The sequence below is a fragment of the Ostrinia furnacalis genome, unplaced genomic scaffold (genome assembly GCF_004193835.3).
Source record: "Ostrinia furnacalis isolate ACB-3 unplaced genomic scaffold, ASM419383v2 OfSCF4955, whole genome shotgun sequence".
In the NCBI taxonomy this organism is placed as follows: Eukaryota; Metazoa; Arthropoda; class Insecta; order Lepidoptera; family Crambidae; genus Ostrinia; species Ostrinia furnacalis.
The window spans coordinates 148,440-162,599 of NW_021135194.1; the positions used below are offsets into that span (position 1 = coordinate 148,440).

General features: G+C 35.6%; 2 protein-coding genes across 2 annotated transcripts; one reads left to right on the top strand and one right to left on the bottom strand.

Annotated features, from left to right (window-relative positions):
• Positions 1-2,508: 2,508 nt before the first annotated feature.
• LOC114360348 (palmitoyltransferase ZDHHC3) lies at positions 2,509-11,040 on the bottom strand. The gene is made up of 7 exons (XM_028315032.1): positions 10,786-11,040; positions 10,173-10,330; positions 9,821-10,012; positions 7,163-7,384; positions 6,744-6,956; positions 4,167-5,495; positions 2,509-3,997 (listed from the first exon to the last, which is right to left on the bottom strand). The coding sequence occupies exons 2-6, from the start codon at positions 10,311-10,313 to the stop codon at positions 5,337-5,339; spliced, it is 927 nt and encodes a 308-aa protein (XP_028170833.1). The 5' UTR covers positions 10,314-10,330; positions 10,786-11,040; the 3' UTR covers positions 2,509-3,997; positions 4,167-5,336.
• A 1,560-nt stretch (positions 11,041-12,600) lies between these two features.
• On the top strand, positions 12,601-14,159 carry LOC114360350 (transmembrane protein 208). The gene is made up of 4 exons (XM_028315037.1): positions 12,601-12,795; positions 13,206-13,361; positions 13,466-13,602; positions 13,881-14,159. Exons 1-4 carry the CDS (start codon positions 12,787-12,789, stop codon positions 14,101-14,103), a joined length of 525 nt encoding a protein of 174 aa, XP_028170838.1. The 5' UTR covers positions 12,601-12,786; the 3' UTR covers positions 14,104-14,159.
• The last annotated feature ends 1 nt before the right edge of the window (position 14,160 follows it).

Sequence of the window (14,160 nt, forward strand, 5' to 3'; positions counted from 1 at the left end):
CTGTGTTCCCCTTGCTTACAAGTTGTAAGTACCTGACTTAACAACGTCCTCTTACTTTACTAGGCACATGTTTAAAATGCTATAGGCGTTAAAACCGACCGTTTTGACTGTTGCTCAGCAGGCCCCTAGACAAGTGGCAAAACGTGACATTTGTAATTTCGAAAACCCTTTGCTCCAGCGTTTTATGTAGAGTTACTTCGCTCTGCAAATCAACTCCATTTTCGGAGCGATCAAAGAGTGCCACTTGTCTAAGGTCCCTGGTCACACATAAGTGCTTTAGGGAGATGGAACATATTATAATATTACAGTTTTTATACAGTTACAGAGAGCCGGTCAGACAGAATATCAGAATGATAGGCACACCATACGTGAGGTTTGCAATTTGTTACTACAATGTCCATATCACACAAACTAAGCTGATTTGTATAAAAGGTGACAAAATGACATTTTCAACAGGTTTTCTTCAAGTCAGCCCCTTCAAACACAAATGGAACAAACGAATTGTCATACTCAATAGTCAAAATTACATACACATTCAGATTAAATTGTCTCATCTATTCGTCCCATCTGGTTTGAAATAAACCGAAATCTAACAATAACAATTGTGGCAATACAGTTTGTTAAGTCTCGACCACAAATTCACCGTGTATTATTAGCACGATTTTAATATATCAGAAATAGTATTAAAACACATAATTATATCACATTTTTTAATTTAGGCTATCACGACGTTATGGTCAAGCATTAACAACGACTAATCTAACACTTTAGTTGATATAAATCTTCTGTCCGTTACAAATTATTGCTGTTTATATTTATTTAATTTGTATAGAACTATTGTATATTTTTGTGGCGCTATGCTAAATTATATTGGTGCCGTCAAAGAAGCTGTAACATTATACAATATTTGAAATATGGAAATCTTTGCCACATATTATAAAAACACTAGATTGAAACACTTAAATGTTTTGAACAGTGTAAACACACATCTGTTAAATATCAAGAAATTACCATAGCATAGGCGAGCAAGCACGTGTTGTAATATCCCCGACTGAAGAACCGACTTTACTATTTTAATAATTTATAAGCCGATTATGACGTATTAACCTAATTTCTACAATGAAAATATTTTATAGTCTACCCTAAGGTTTCTTCTGTACATCATCCCGGTGCGAGGACAAGAATCTGACTACCGTGATCGACTGCTACCAATTTACTAATCAACATCATCTTTATCATCACTAGTTGTAAATCAATAGTATTTCATACACATTATCCCCAACAGATAATGCTTTGGGCTATTTCAATAGCATCTCGCAACCAGGCTAGAATGTGCACCACAGCCAAATCTTATCGTTGTATTATATTGATTTTAGACGATAAATGTACTAGCTTAATGTTATTGTCTAAAATCGATAAAATTTGATTGCGGCACATGTTTGCCTGCTGGTCATCGGTCAACCGGATGAGACGCCTGCCCAAGCTCATCTCCGAGTCAGAACAGCTAATATCAGGTCAAAATTAGTTAGGCACCTTTTGCAAGCCAGCCGTCAAGTAACGAATATGGTCCACGGTCAGTCGACGCGAGGTGCCAAAAAAATTTCATGACGTTGCATACATAATCACTAAAAAGTGCAAAGTTCCATATTATCATAGTAACTAATTTTAATAAAATGTTTTAACGATATAAAAAATATATCTATACCTCTCTAGTAAAATAGATGTTTTTGTTTGTTTACACCAATTTAGATTACGCAGCACTGACATCAAAGACGATAAAATTACGATTATTACTTGTAACCTGATAACCTAAATAAAAGTACGAGTATCCAAAAAAGTGACGAATTTAGGTAAATGCAGACAAAACATCACAATTCCACAAGTGACAGTCATATTATAATCGTTCTAATAAGTGTTATATTATAGTTGCATGCAATAATTGTTGCTACACGCGATGTCTCCTTTATAAATTTAATAATTAATAGCTTACAGTTATCTAGATGAATCTAACTTACTTTAGTCTGACTTTTGATACGAGGAATGACTCGCAAATCGCAATACATACAATAGTTATATTAATCATGATCAATATTTGTATGACAGTCAACTAATGATTCTTAATAAATAACTCAATAAACAAAACTAAATCACTGACAACAAAATAAATAACGTAGTAACTAATAACTATAATAATAGCATCAGCATCGATAACTAGAGATAATACCAAAAAGAGAAATCACAAAAGTATATTTATTAATTCTAAGCGTCTACTTACTACTTTTTTTCGTGGGTGCTATACGTGAATTACATATTATGATCGAATTGAAGGCCGCTTACGTTAACGTTATTGGTGCTGAGGTTAGGAGACGTATGTTTTGACTAAAGCCAGGTCCGTAAGCACGTAGAATTTTGTCCAATGACCCCAAGCTACCCATCCTTATAGGCTCGCGCGTAATTATGTTTCTGTCGCGCTCGCACACTCACTGCGGGCGCCCGTCGCACAGTCGCGACAGCAATATAATTACGCGCGAGCGATAAGGATGGGTAGCTTGGGGTCATTGGACAAAATTCTACGTGCTCACGGACCAGGCTTTATTAGGAATCTAATTCGTATACGGAATCGCACATGATTGCGCGTACACTATCTACGCATTTGTGTACGAAATTGGAATCTAATTCTTTAAAATCACGCCTCCCAGTTTTGGAACCACCGTTCTCTATTCAAACAATAAAATCAATCGAATTTACTTATAATATGTAAAACATCGCCCACTGGACTCTTGATTATCGATACAGAAACTTAAACAATACTAACATTCTATATTATTCCCTTATATCATGCATAATGGAATTGTCAAGGCAACTATTTTGAATATTTTACTATGAACGTAAATGGAAGATTAATGTAGTTTCGAATCGACCGGTATGTAAAATAAAAACAACACTTAAGGGGAAAGTTGATAACGGAATCAGAAAATTATGATTATTATACCAAAGCATAAAATTGGTCCTATTTTAGACCTAATCGCGTAATACCTAAATAACGTGTGACGTTTGTATTCGAAGAGCTGACCAAAATCAATAATTAGGTATCTATGACTATTACTTATGTTATGACGACATATTTATATTACTATTGCTTGGAAACTCGATAATAAGTTGATCATATCTCAAGAAGTATGATTTATTAAGGCTATAACTATCGTAAGGGGTTATTATTATTACTTACTCTATACAATATTTGCCAGTATGAAGTTCCTCGTTTGATCAGCTCTTGGGTAAGCCATTTTTAATCATATAAAACATTTTATGCGGAGAAAATATTTGTTATTACAGTCAAATACATTGCAAACTAGTAATATGATACGATTGATACACATTGGACATTGTCATTTTGCCTAAACGTTTATAGGTATTACTCGTAAAATATGCAAGATATTTTTGTGTGGATTGCGAGGCAAATATTTTTTTATAGTATTGAACCATCAGTTATTGCGCAGCTTTGGTAAGAAGAATTATGGCTTTTTAACTTAATTAGCAGATGCGCTGTACTTCTTCGCACAGCATTAGTGAAAACTCAGCATTAGAACAGTCGCGTGTGCTTCGTTTATTACCAAATTTTACTTACTATCTCGTATTTGCTATATTGCATTGTATAATTAAAAACGGCATTACCCTTTAACTTCAAAATAAAATTGCTACATCATCCCTATTAAGCAATATATTTTTCGTAAACATTAAATAATTACTATACTGTAATTTGAACTTTTATTAGCACAATACCGTTAACAAAATGTTGATCTCTCTCGGTATTACCTACTTTATTAACATTGGTTAAATGTGTATAACAATACGAATATGCTAAACAATTAAACCCCATTGTGGACATTTTTGTTATTTTAATACAGCCTACGACTACTCAGAAGATGACGATGGATCTAATGACACTTCCCATATACTAATGCTTTAGGCTACAGGTGCCACTGAAACAAATATACAGGGTGTTTCTTGTAAGGTGTCAAGCCGAAGGCAGGTGATAGGTGAGGANTTAACGATAACTTCTAAACTATGAAAAATCGTAGAACATACATGGGGATGAAATCGATAGGTCTAGTCCTCACCTATCACCTGCCTTCGGCTTGACACCTTACAAGAAACACCCTGTATACAGAAACTATACAACGCTCGTGTGGACACAAAGAAAGTACATAGTTCTATTCTAACTTGCGTGCGGAGTAATCGTTAAGTTGAAAATACATTTTAATTTTATTTAGAATATAAAATAACATGCATTCATAAAAGTAGCCAGAGTACTGACTGGTTTCTAACGAAGCGAAATACCTGTGTCACTCGTTATAATCGTACTCATTATTAAAACAAGATTACACATTGCATAATTAATTATTTCATTAGGCCCCATTAGGGCATGTAACTATCAGATCTTAAGTTCAGGATAGTAAGGTAATAATTTTACACATGGTCATTCGTCAAAGAACTTGATAGGACTTATTAGCAAACAGGCCTTGTAAGCCAAATCTACAAGATCCTGTTTAGGAGTATCAAAATCAGCAGATATACACGGACTTTAGGGCTCAATATTGAAATCGCAACAAATAAACCAATGGAGTTTCTATATGTCCAAACGAAACAGCAGCTATAGATCATTTTAATACTTTATGGTAGTGTGATGTTGCTTATTTCTTAACAATGAATCTGTTAGTTTAGTAGGTGTAAGACTTTAAGGAAATAAGGATGGTTTTAGATATCTCAACATACTATTTGTATCAATTCTGTCTTATATACTCTAAAATCAGGTATTTATGAATTCGGTGATTACACCTCCTAAAACTCACAGACGGCAGTGTCTCGAGGCACAATATACGACCTTACTTAATTATCTTTACGATGTCGCCCTACCCAAATTATTAATAAATAAAATTACACTTTTCATATAACCAATTTGTGATTGATATTTGTAACAAATAAAGTAAATGCAGTTGTTTGGTTCCCTATTATTAGATTGTTCTCACATTAATTTCGATATCAGTCATTTGTGTATATTAGAAAACATTTTGTAATAATATAAAATTAAATCTTATGCCAATATTTATATTAAAAATCACATAGCAAAATGATGATACAATAGTACATTAAAAGTTAAATAAATTGTATTGCTTACATTGGCGTAGTTTTAGCCAATTTTTTGATATGAAAAATACATTATAATGCATAAAAATGAAGGCCAAATGAAGCCTGTACACGCAGCGAATGAGAACGCTCCAATAATTGTGTGCATGTGCAACAAGTACACAGAGTGACACGTTTACTTACACAAATTATACACTGTATAAGTAGCTCTCCAGCTTAGTTTTGGGCGAAGGCTGGGTGAAGGGTGAAAACCAGAGGATTGAGAAGCGTCCGAAAACTGATTGTATACTCTTCCATCTTGACTTGCGGACCCATCGCGCTTGTTCCTTTTTTAGTTGTTCAATTCCCTGTAAAGGAATGAATTAATAGTCAAAACCAACTGCAAAAATGTGTGTGCAATTCTTATCAATTATTCCAATAGGAATATCTTACAGATTATTTATTTTTAATGCCCAATCTGGAGAAGGCAATGTAAAAACAACCAAAAAATCTCTAAAGTGGCCCCGAGACGATCAATCGCGATTGTCAATTCTACGTGATTGTAAATTGACATTGATCGTTTACAAAAGGCATTGAAGCGATTATCAATTGAATTTACGTGATTGAAGCAAATTGACTTTAATTGAAGCCCAATTTGACAGGTGCCATTGAAGCTAATATTGATCGTTTCGCTGAGCAATTGACAATCGTTTCCGTCAATTGGAACGTAAATACATTGACAATCGCGATTGATCGTCTCGGGGCCGCTTAACACTAACCATCAGACTGACAACATATTAAAACAGTGTTCCGCAAACAGTGTACCGTGGTCATTAGATGGTGTGCCTCGGAAAAATAAGATTATCTTATAAACTTATTTTTAGTAAGTAAGGTAGGTAATTACTTAAAAATTTATTTTTCATGTGTGATGTGCGTCCAAAAAATGTCATTTACCTAGCTGTACTATCGGGGACTCGGACGCCTTGACACCTTAAGGGCCTAAATTGTTTGCACACACACGCTCGATTAAGCTACGCCCCCATTCATTCATATTTCGGGTCTAAGCAGCGTCGGCGCACCACTGTAGATGTTTGCCCTAGCAACCCAAGCTCTATGTAAAGCGTTTAGGATTGAGTATTGCTTAGCTTACCCGCATCCGTAGCGCTCGTTTGGCAACGTCGCATTTTAGTAAATTTGAAACCCAATAAAGAATCGCTACAAAATATTATATGGGGCTTCGTGTAAAAATTGAACTAGCGATTGCCCGCTCGGGTCACAAAATTGCTATCGCACATTCCCAGGTAACTGTGCAATTTCCTGAGAAAAAAGTNAAACATTTCGTTTTAAACATTAACCGTATGACAATAAAGTGCACAATGGTATTTCGTATTGCAACCTAAGCCCTGATTGTCTCTTATTGGTCGTAGTAAAAATATAGTAAAATGCGTAACCAATTAGAGACGGGGTGAGCACGTGACCGGAGCGATGCGCTTACGCTAAAATTTCTACAAAGTGGTCAGGCGGAAGAGTCCCCGATAGTACCTTGAACACAAAAAATTTTCGGAACACTGTATTAGAATAGCCTCATGTTGCTTATGTGTAAAATTAGCACTTACAGTTTCATCATTCCATATAGCATGCAACTGCGTCCCAAGCATGACCGCTGTGAAGATCGCGAATAACAGGGCTTCCGCAATGAGGAACAGAAGTAACACAACGGTGGCAGGCGGGGAGTATGTGCTACAGTCTCGCCACTCATGTCGGATGCACGTCACGAATTGGTATACTGACAGCGTCAAGGAATGTACCGAAATTGCCGCAATATAAAACTGAAACAACACACAATCTTATTAATGTAACGTTTCTACAATTGTGCCTTTACTGCTGTTAATGCTAATGACATGAAAATATTGTCACTGATATAAAAAAGATGCATTACGTCATATCTGAAACCGTGTAAATTATGTTGTGTTAACAAAGAACTTGATTAAAGCGGAAGCTAATTTCATCACAAGGTTTTTTATAGAGAACTTACTGTAAACAGAACAAAATATTTTTGATTGTTCTCTCCAACACAGTTGTTGACCCACGGACAGTGGTGGTCCATCTTCCTGATGCATCGCTGACATACCGAACAGTGATGTGCACGCTCTGGCTTGATGCTACAGCATTTTGTGCATTTGAATATAACTTGACCTTCACGGAAACTCATTTGCTTGATCATTTCTTTCGTTGCATTGCCTTTTGGAACTGCACCCTGTGTATTAAATTACAATATAAGGAAACCAAATCTGAAACCTTAAAAATATCTATCTGTTTTTTATTAGGGGCCATCCATAAAGTACGTCACACGAATTTCATGATTTTTTGGGCCCCCCCCCCCCCGTCCTTGTCACAGGTGGTCACATTTCTGAGACCCCCCCCCTCCCTAGTGTGACGTCACATGTTTTGCAATTTCACATCGAAAAACTATTAAATTAAAACAGCAGTTCCGAATTAGGGAATGCAATCTCGATCTCGCGAGATCTCGTCCTTTTTAGCGAGATTGATCTCGGACGTAAAAAGGGCGAGATCTCGCGAGTTTAACGAGATTGCACTTGAGCATAAAAATGTCTATAAATAACTGTTTTATCACTAAAAGATTTTCGATTGATATTAGAAGAGAAGACTGGCTGTTTCTTTCATTTGTTATTTGATAGATCGTAAGTCAAAGTTTACTATACAGGATGGAAACGATAGTCATAGTCATAGTCATAGTCATTTATTCCATAAATAAGTGATCTCACTTGATTATTTCTAAACGATACAAGATATCTAAAAACTGGTTACTGATACTGAAAGTGCTTTATGAGCTCTATCAAACGGTATTGACATAAGGTTACAAAATAAACTGAATCTATCCAAAAATTAAATGTTTCCAGCTTCCATACATTCAGTAAAGCCCCATCATATTAAAAACTAACTAAGTATACCGATTGATAGAGCTCGTAAAGCAGTTTCAGGATCAGTAATTAGTTTTACGATATTATGTATACTTTGGAAATAATCGAGTGAGATCACTTATCATTTCTACTCTAGATATCCAACAATGAACCGTCCTAGCTCTGAAATTGTCAGAAGAGCGCTACTATCTATCCTGGATTATTAGTTCTGATTATTTCCACATTGGACAACCTTATTTATGACATTTACAGGAGGGCGCTATTATCAATACTGAGCCCCGATTACGGTAACTCTTAACGTTTCCAATCGATCAACCAAAACGATTGGTCAAAACAGCTGACGTGTGCTGTTGAACGACCAATCGTATCGCAGAATCGAGAAGCGTGTCTGGATTGGAGACGTTAAAAATTACCGTAATCGGGGCTCTGGGTTGTTAGTTTTTGATTTTTGCCACTTGAGTTTCAGAATCGTGGGACTTTACTTAGAAGTTGATTAAAAATTGTAGACAGATGTCAGATATAATGTCAAACAATGTTTGGTGTTTTTCGTGAAAAAAAATTTTTACTCATAATTTTTATTATTTTTGTCCTAATTTATTCAAATATTGTGAATATTTGCAAGAAAAGAAAGAAACTGCCAATCTCGCGAGATCTCGAAGTTGGCGAGATCTCGCAGTACTATACCTACTTGTTAATCTCTCACGGGATCTCGCATGAGCCCTAATCTCGCGAGATTTGCATTCCCAATTCCGAAATTAGTTTTATTTACATTTAAATTAAGTACTTTTTTTATGAAATCAACATTATATCAAATATTTGAAACAATAACATGGCAATAAACTATTGAATATAAAGAAAAAGAAGAAGAAAGAAACTCAATCATCTTCAGTCAAAGGGCTCGTAGGCGATCGGAGCGTGTCACTAGAGCGGGTATGAACTCGGCAACAAAACATTTTAAACCATATTGTCCTAAAGATAGAGTGGGAAATATCTTTTAGTTTAATTAATATTTCAAATTACGCGATTAGTACCTCTAGATATATTAGATTTTGAAATGTGATGTCACAAAACTTAGGACCCCTCCCACCCCTTGTCACACCATGTCACACTTTGTCGACCCCCTCCCCCCCTCTTTAAGTGTGACGTACTTTATGGATGACCCCTTATGTGAGTAACAACTAATGAAATGTATTTTTAAATTTATTTATTCCCCCTCATCTGCAAAAATCCTATCCATATAGTGAATCAAGTGCTTGAATGAGAGGGACCTGTAATCCTCTGATGCCGGATAAGCCGACCCCAGGAGACTCATGCTACTTTTAGCTAGCGCGTCGCATTCACACATTAGGTGTTTTATGGACTTGCATGTTCTCCACATGTTTGATAGCTATTGTCCGTAGTTAGGCCCATCTTGAAGAGCATGTGGTTCGTGGTGTAGTATCCTGTTAGCGCATTCGTGATAACACAACCTTGCCTTCTATTTCCATTGAGTACGAGTTTTCCCCATGAACTTGTGTTTCAGGAATAATTCGGAGTGGCTCATACCGTTGGAGCTTTCCCATTCAGCTCTATGTCTCCTGGATATAAGCTCTCTCATTGTCTTCAATTCCTGTATGTGTAGGTGCCCACATTAGGAACATCCTGTTGTGCCTTCCAAGTGTGTTCAGTGCCAAGATTACCTACAAAACTAGTCTGGATCCAACCCTCACTGAGGCAAATGCAAAAAAATACATAATTAAATTGGTACTTACAGGGTCTGTGAACATGGTCCTGAGATGTGATGCAAAAGCTAAGAACGCCAAACATTGGAATATGAAAATATTAACATATCCATATATGGGATAACTTGAGAGGCCGGGCAGTAACATGACCATCATCACCACAAACTCTGCGTACAGGATCAAGAGCCATGTTAACACAGCACATATTATACCACAGATATCCTGCAATTTAAAAATATATCATAATAATAATTGTTTTGTTTGAATGTTTACTTAAAAAATAATTATTCTTGATCAAAGTTGTTTACATATTTTTTTCATGAAAATATTTTAACTTTAACAACCAAGTATCAAAAGATTGTTTCTTTAACTAATGTATTACCTTTATACACCATGCTTTACCACCACAGCACCTGTTGTGCATGTCTTTATCTGGCCTGGTGAGCACTAAACATTCTGGATCTACTTGATACTGACTTTCCATGTCATCGTCATCAGAACTGTCATAGAATTCTCGATTCATTGATTTTTATTTCACTCCTAAAATACAATAACATTTGATATAACTATCTTTAAATTACATTATTGATTACCAAGCACTGATAAAAGTTATAGGATGTTACAAGCTAAATTTAATTCGTCTCTGGCTTAACTTGCTGAATACATGGATACAATTCGCTTAAGTGCAGAAATAGCTAGTTGTTCCAACCAATAATATACAAGTCGCATAGGCAAATTGCAATCGAAATTGACGAATAAATAACTATAGAATACTTAATTAATTACTGCAGTTGGCAGGCATTTGAGTAGCCTCATTTATAAATAAGGGGCAAAAGGTAAGCAATCACCACAATTCTTGAACGTGCGCAATATCAGAGAACTTAATGATGTGTTGGTTTTTTTCTTTTTAGTTACTTGTTGCCTGAACTGTGGCAGGTCCTTGTCCTTACAGAAAACCTTGTTGAATGAACAAATGCCAAATTCACATGACCTACCTCGTAGTAATCAGCTACCAATTCACCATACAGATTTTAATTTCTTGTTATTCGGCAAATCATTCGGCTACTTTAGTCTTTTAAGCGGGGGTCAGATACTATGATAAAACAGATTTCTCCAAAATGTCATAGCTCAGTGGAAACAAAGATGTTTGCAAATTAATTAACATAAACCTCTTGAATATACGTTGAAAATCAAACTAATTGAAGATAAGGTTTTTACACAAACGTATAATTCTTCAAAATCAATAAAACGAAATTCTCTTCGTCTCACAGGAAGGACGCGACAGATAAAAAATTGACAGCTCTCAAGCAAGCACACTGTCAACTTGACGTTCACAGCAAAGATAATGTAATGTCAATGAATATGTCATGAAGACAGTGTGGAATCTGACAGGAACATAAAAACCCTCGCCATGTTGCGGAAAACTAATGGTATACTAATTTCTTTTAATGGCAACAGTAACTGAAAACTTCATTCACATGTCACCATGCATGTCAGTCTATTGTTGTCAAAGTGTAAACAAACTTTATTTTAAATGTGTGCAATTGATTTCGTGTATTAAATTGCTAAAATATTTTTATAGTCGTGAAAGAAAAGTGGTTCACGATGTGTTAATGTATTTGTCGAAGAGAAATACTAAGGGTTCGGACAATATTTTCATTGAATAATGTTTCCGACAAAGGTTGTCAAATTGACTGACATGTTTATCGTATGGTACAGTCCACTATGAAAATTAGCTGTAGTCTGTTTCAACTACCTATTTTAAAGTTTTTTGGTCACTTTCTAAGTTTTGAATTTTATGGAATTGGGAAAGAAGTACCGAGTTTGAAGCGTTCATGAGCAGACATTGCAGTTGAATATTCATGTTCTGAATTTGATAATTGATGAATAATAAAATAAATCCTACTAGCTCGATTGATGGTTTCATTTAATTTATTTAAACCAGGTTATCTTTAATAATACTTTTCGTTAACTTATGAAAATATCAAATTAGCCCGTAATCCTGAATCCTGATACATAAATTTAGCCTATCAAATGCAATTGAAGCGCCTCTGTGCCAGGGTTTTTATGTTCCTGGTCAGGCTATAATATTACATATATCTCGAACCATTCGTCCAAGCTCGAACCTCGTTATGTCAAAATCCTCATAGAAGTCGAAAAAAATTGCCATTCCTTCCGCTGAACACATGCTGTGCCCCGATTGCGCAAATTTTTAACGTCTCCAATTCATTGGCGCTTCTGCTCCAGTTGCGTCTTGCGCTCCGTTTTCCATTCCAGAGCCCCGATTACGGTAATTTTTAAAGTCGACTTATTTTTACGACAGCGTAAACAGCGTACGTGAGCTGTTTTGACCAATCGTATTGCAGAATCAGAAACGCGTCTGGATTGGAGACGTTAAAAATTACCGTAATCCAGAGCCCCGATTACGGTAACTTTTATAACGTCTACAATCCAGACGCGTTTCTGATTCTGCGATACGATTGGTCAAAACAGCTGACGTACGCTGTTGAACGACCAATCGTATCGCAGATTCGAGAAGCGTGTCTGGATTGTTGACGGTAAAAAATACCGTAATCGGGGCTCAGTTCTATTTCTTTTTAAAAATAAAGGAATGTTTTCTTTGAGTAAATTTTTCTATCTACAGTATTAAGAGTACTTTCCCTCCAGGTGGCATTACAAAATTCCACCCTGTATAGGATTTTGTTCAGCCACAACTTGGAGTCGGAAGAAAATAGGCGTAGCATTATTTAAAAAAATATTATTTTTGAACGTTTGCCACATGGAGTTACATGGAGACATTTGACGTCTTTTGAGTTAGACATTTTAGAGTTCGGCACAGGAGTTCGGATCGGAATTTCTTTCGGTCTAGTTGAGATTTCATGAATTATTTCTATCTTCACAATTTTTCTACTAAAATTTTTATATGAAGTCTAAAATACTGAAATAACTAGCTTTTTTCGAAGACTAGGACTTACGGCTGAATACAATACTTCAAAATGCCACCGGTAAGTATTTACTCTATCTGCTTCTGCGTAACTAGATTTTCAAGATAAAATTTTCACGATTTTTCTATTAAACTTGCATTTTTTAAACTTTTAAATCAATAAACACTTCGTATTACATCCTCACAGCATGTTGTTTGATACATTATCTGCTTATGAATATTCGTTTGTTGCACTGTCCCGTTTGCGCCTATGCACTCAGGTATCTAGATGTACAATGACTATAGGACGTTATTGATTTCTACCCCCATTCGTACATTTTTAAAGTATGGCCTAGCTTCAGTCGCGAACACGCTCGTACTTAGGGGAAACTTGAAATGCAGATATTGATCATTAATCTTTATCCAATGCTGCGCGTTACGCTCTTTGAGAAGTTTAAACGGTTCATTAAAAGATTCAAATTCATTTTTCAGCCCAAAGGGAAAGCCCCTACCAAAGGTGCTAAACAAATTTTAATGGAAAACTCTGCCACAGTGAGTTTCTACAGGAATATGGCGGTCGGTGCAGGGGTGTTCCACGTGCTTCTTCTGATTTGTGTCTATGCTGATAGTGTGACACCTTTCAATATTGTAAGTAGCTTCTGATTTATTTTATAGTAGTTATTTACCATCCTACTATGTTAAAAACTTGTTTGTGTTTTACAAGTCAAATCAATAAAAATTTTTTCCTTCAGTGCATGAATGTGTTAGTGATTTCACTGAATGCAACATGCTACCACCTGATGAGGAGCATGAGCCAACCGAAGTATACTGACAACAATCAGTTAATTGATCCTGGACTTGATCTTAATATGGAAGGCGGCATGGGCGAGTAAGTTTATTGATGTTTTCTTAAATTTTATTTGTGGTCAGTGAATTTTTTAACTTTGTGATGTAGTATTTAGAAGCAACATTTTAAAAGATTTTCATTTGTTACTCGCAGAACAAGACCAATAGAAATCAATTATTATGTGGTTTTATGCGACCCCTTGAGGCTTGGAAGGGTTAACAATACAATACAGTCACTTGCATATTATTATTATGAGACATAACAAAATAAAAATTTAAAGACAATATGCATTGTAATGTGACTATTACAATTATTTTCAGACATATCAAGGATGTGGTTATTCTCACATCAATCACTCATATCCTGGCAATCATTACTAACTACTTCTGGCTGCTCCTGATATTCATGCCCATTAGAGCCTTCTGGTTATTGTGGAAGCACATACTCGGACCATGGTTTTTCCAAGAAGCTCCTCAAGACACTGAGCAGGATGAGAAGAAAAGGAAGAAAATGGAAAGGAAAATGAAGAGGTACCAACAATAAGTTTATACTTACATGACTGTAAATTTTATATTATTTATTTAAGTATAAAAATTTGTC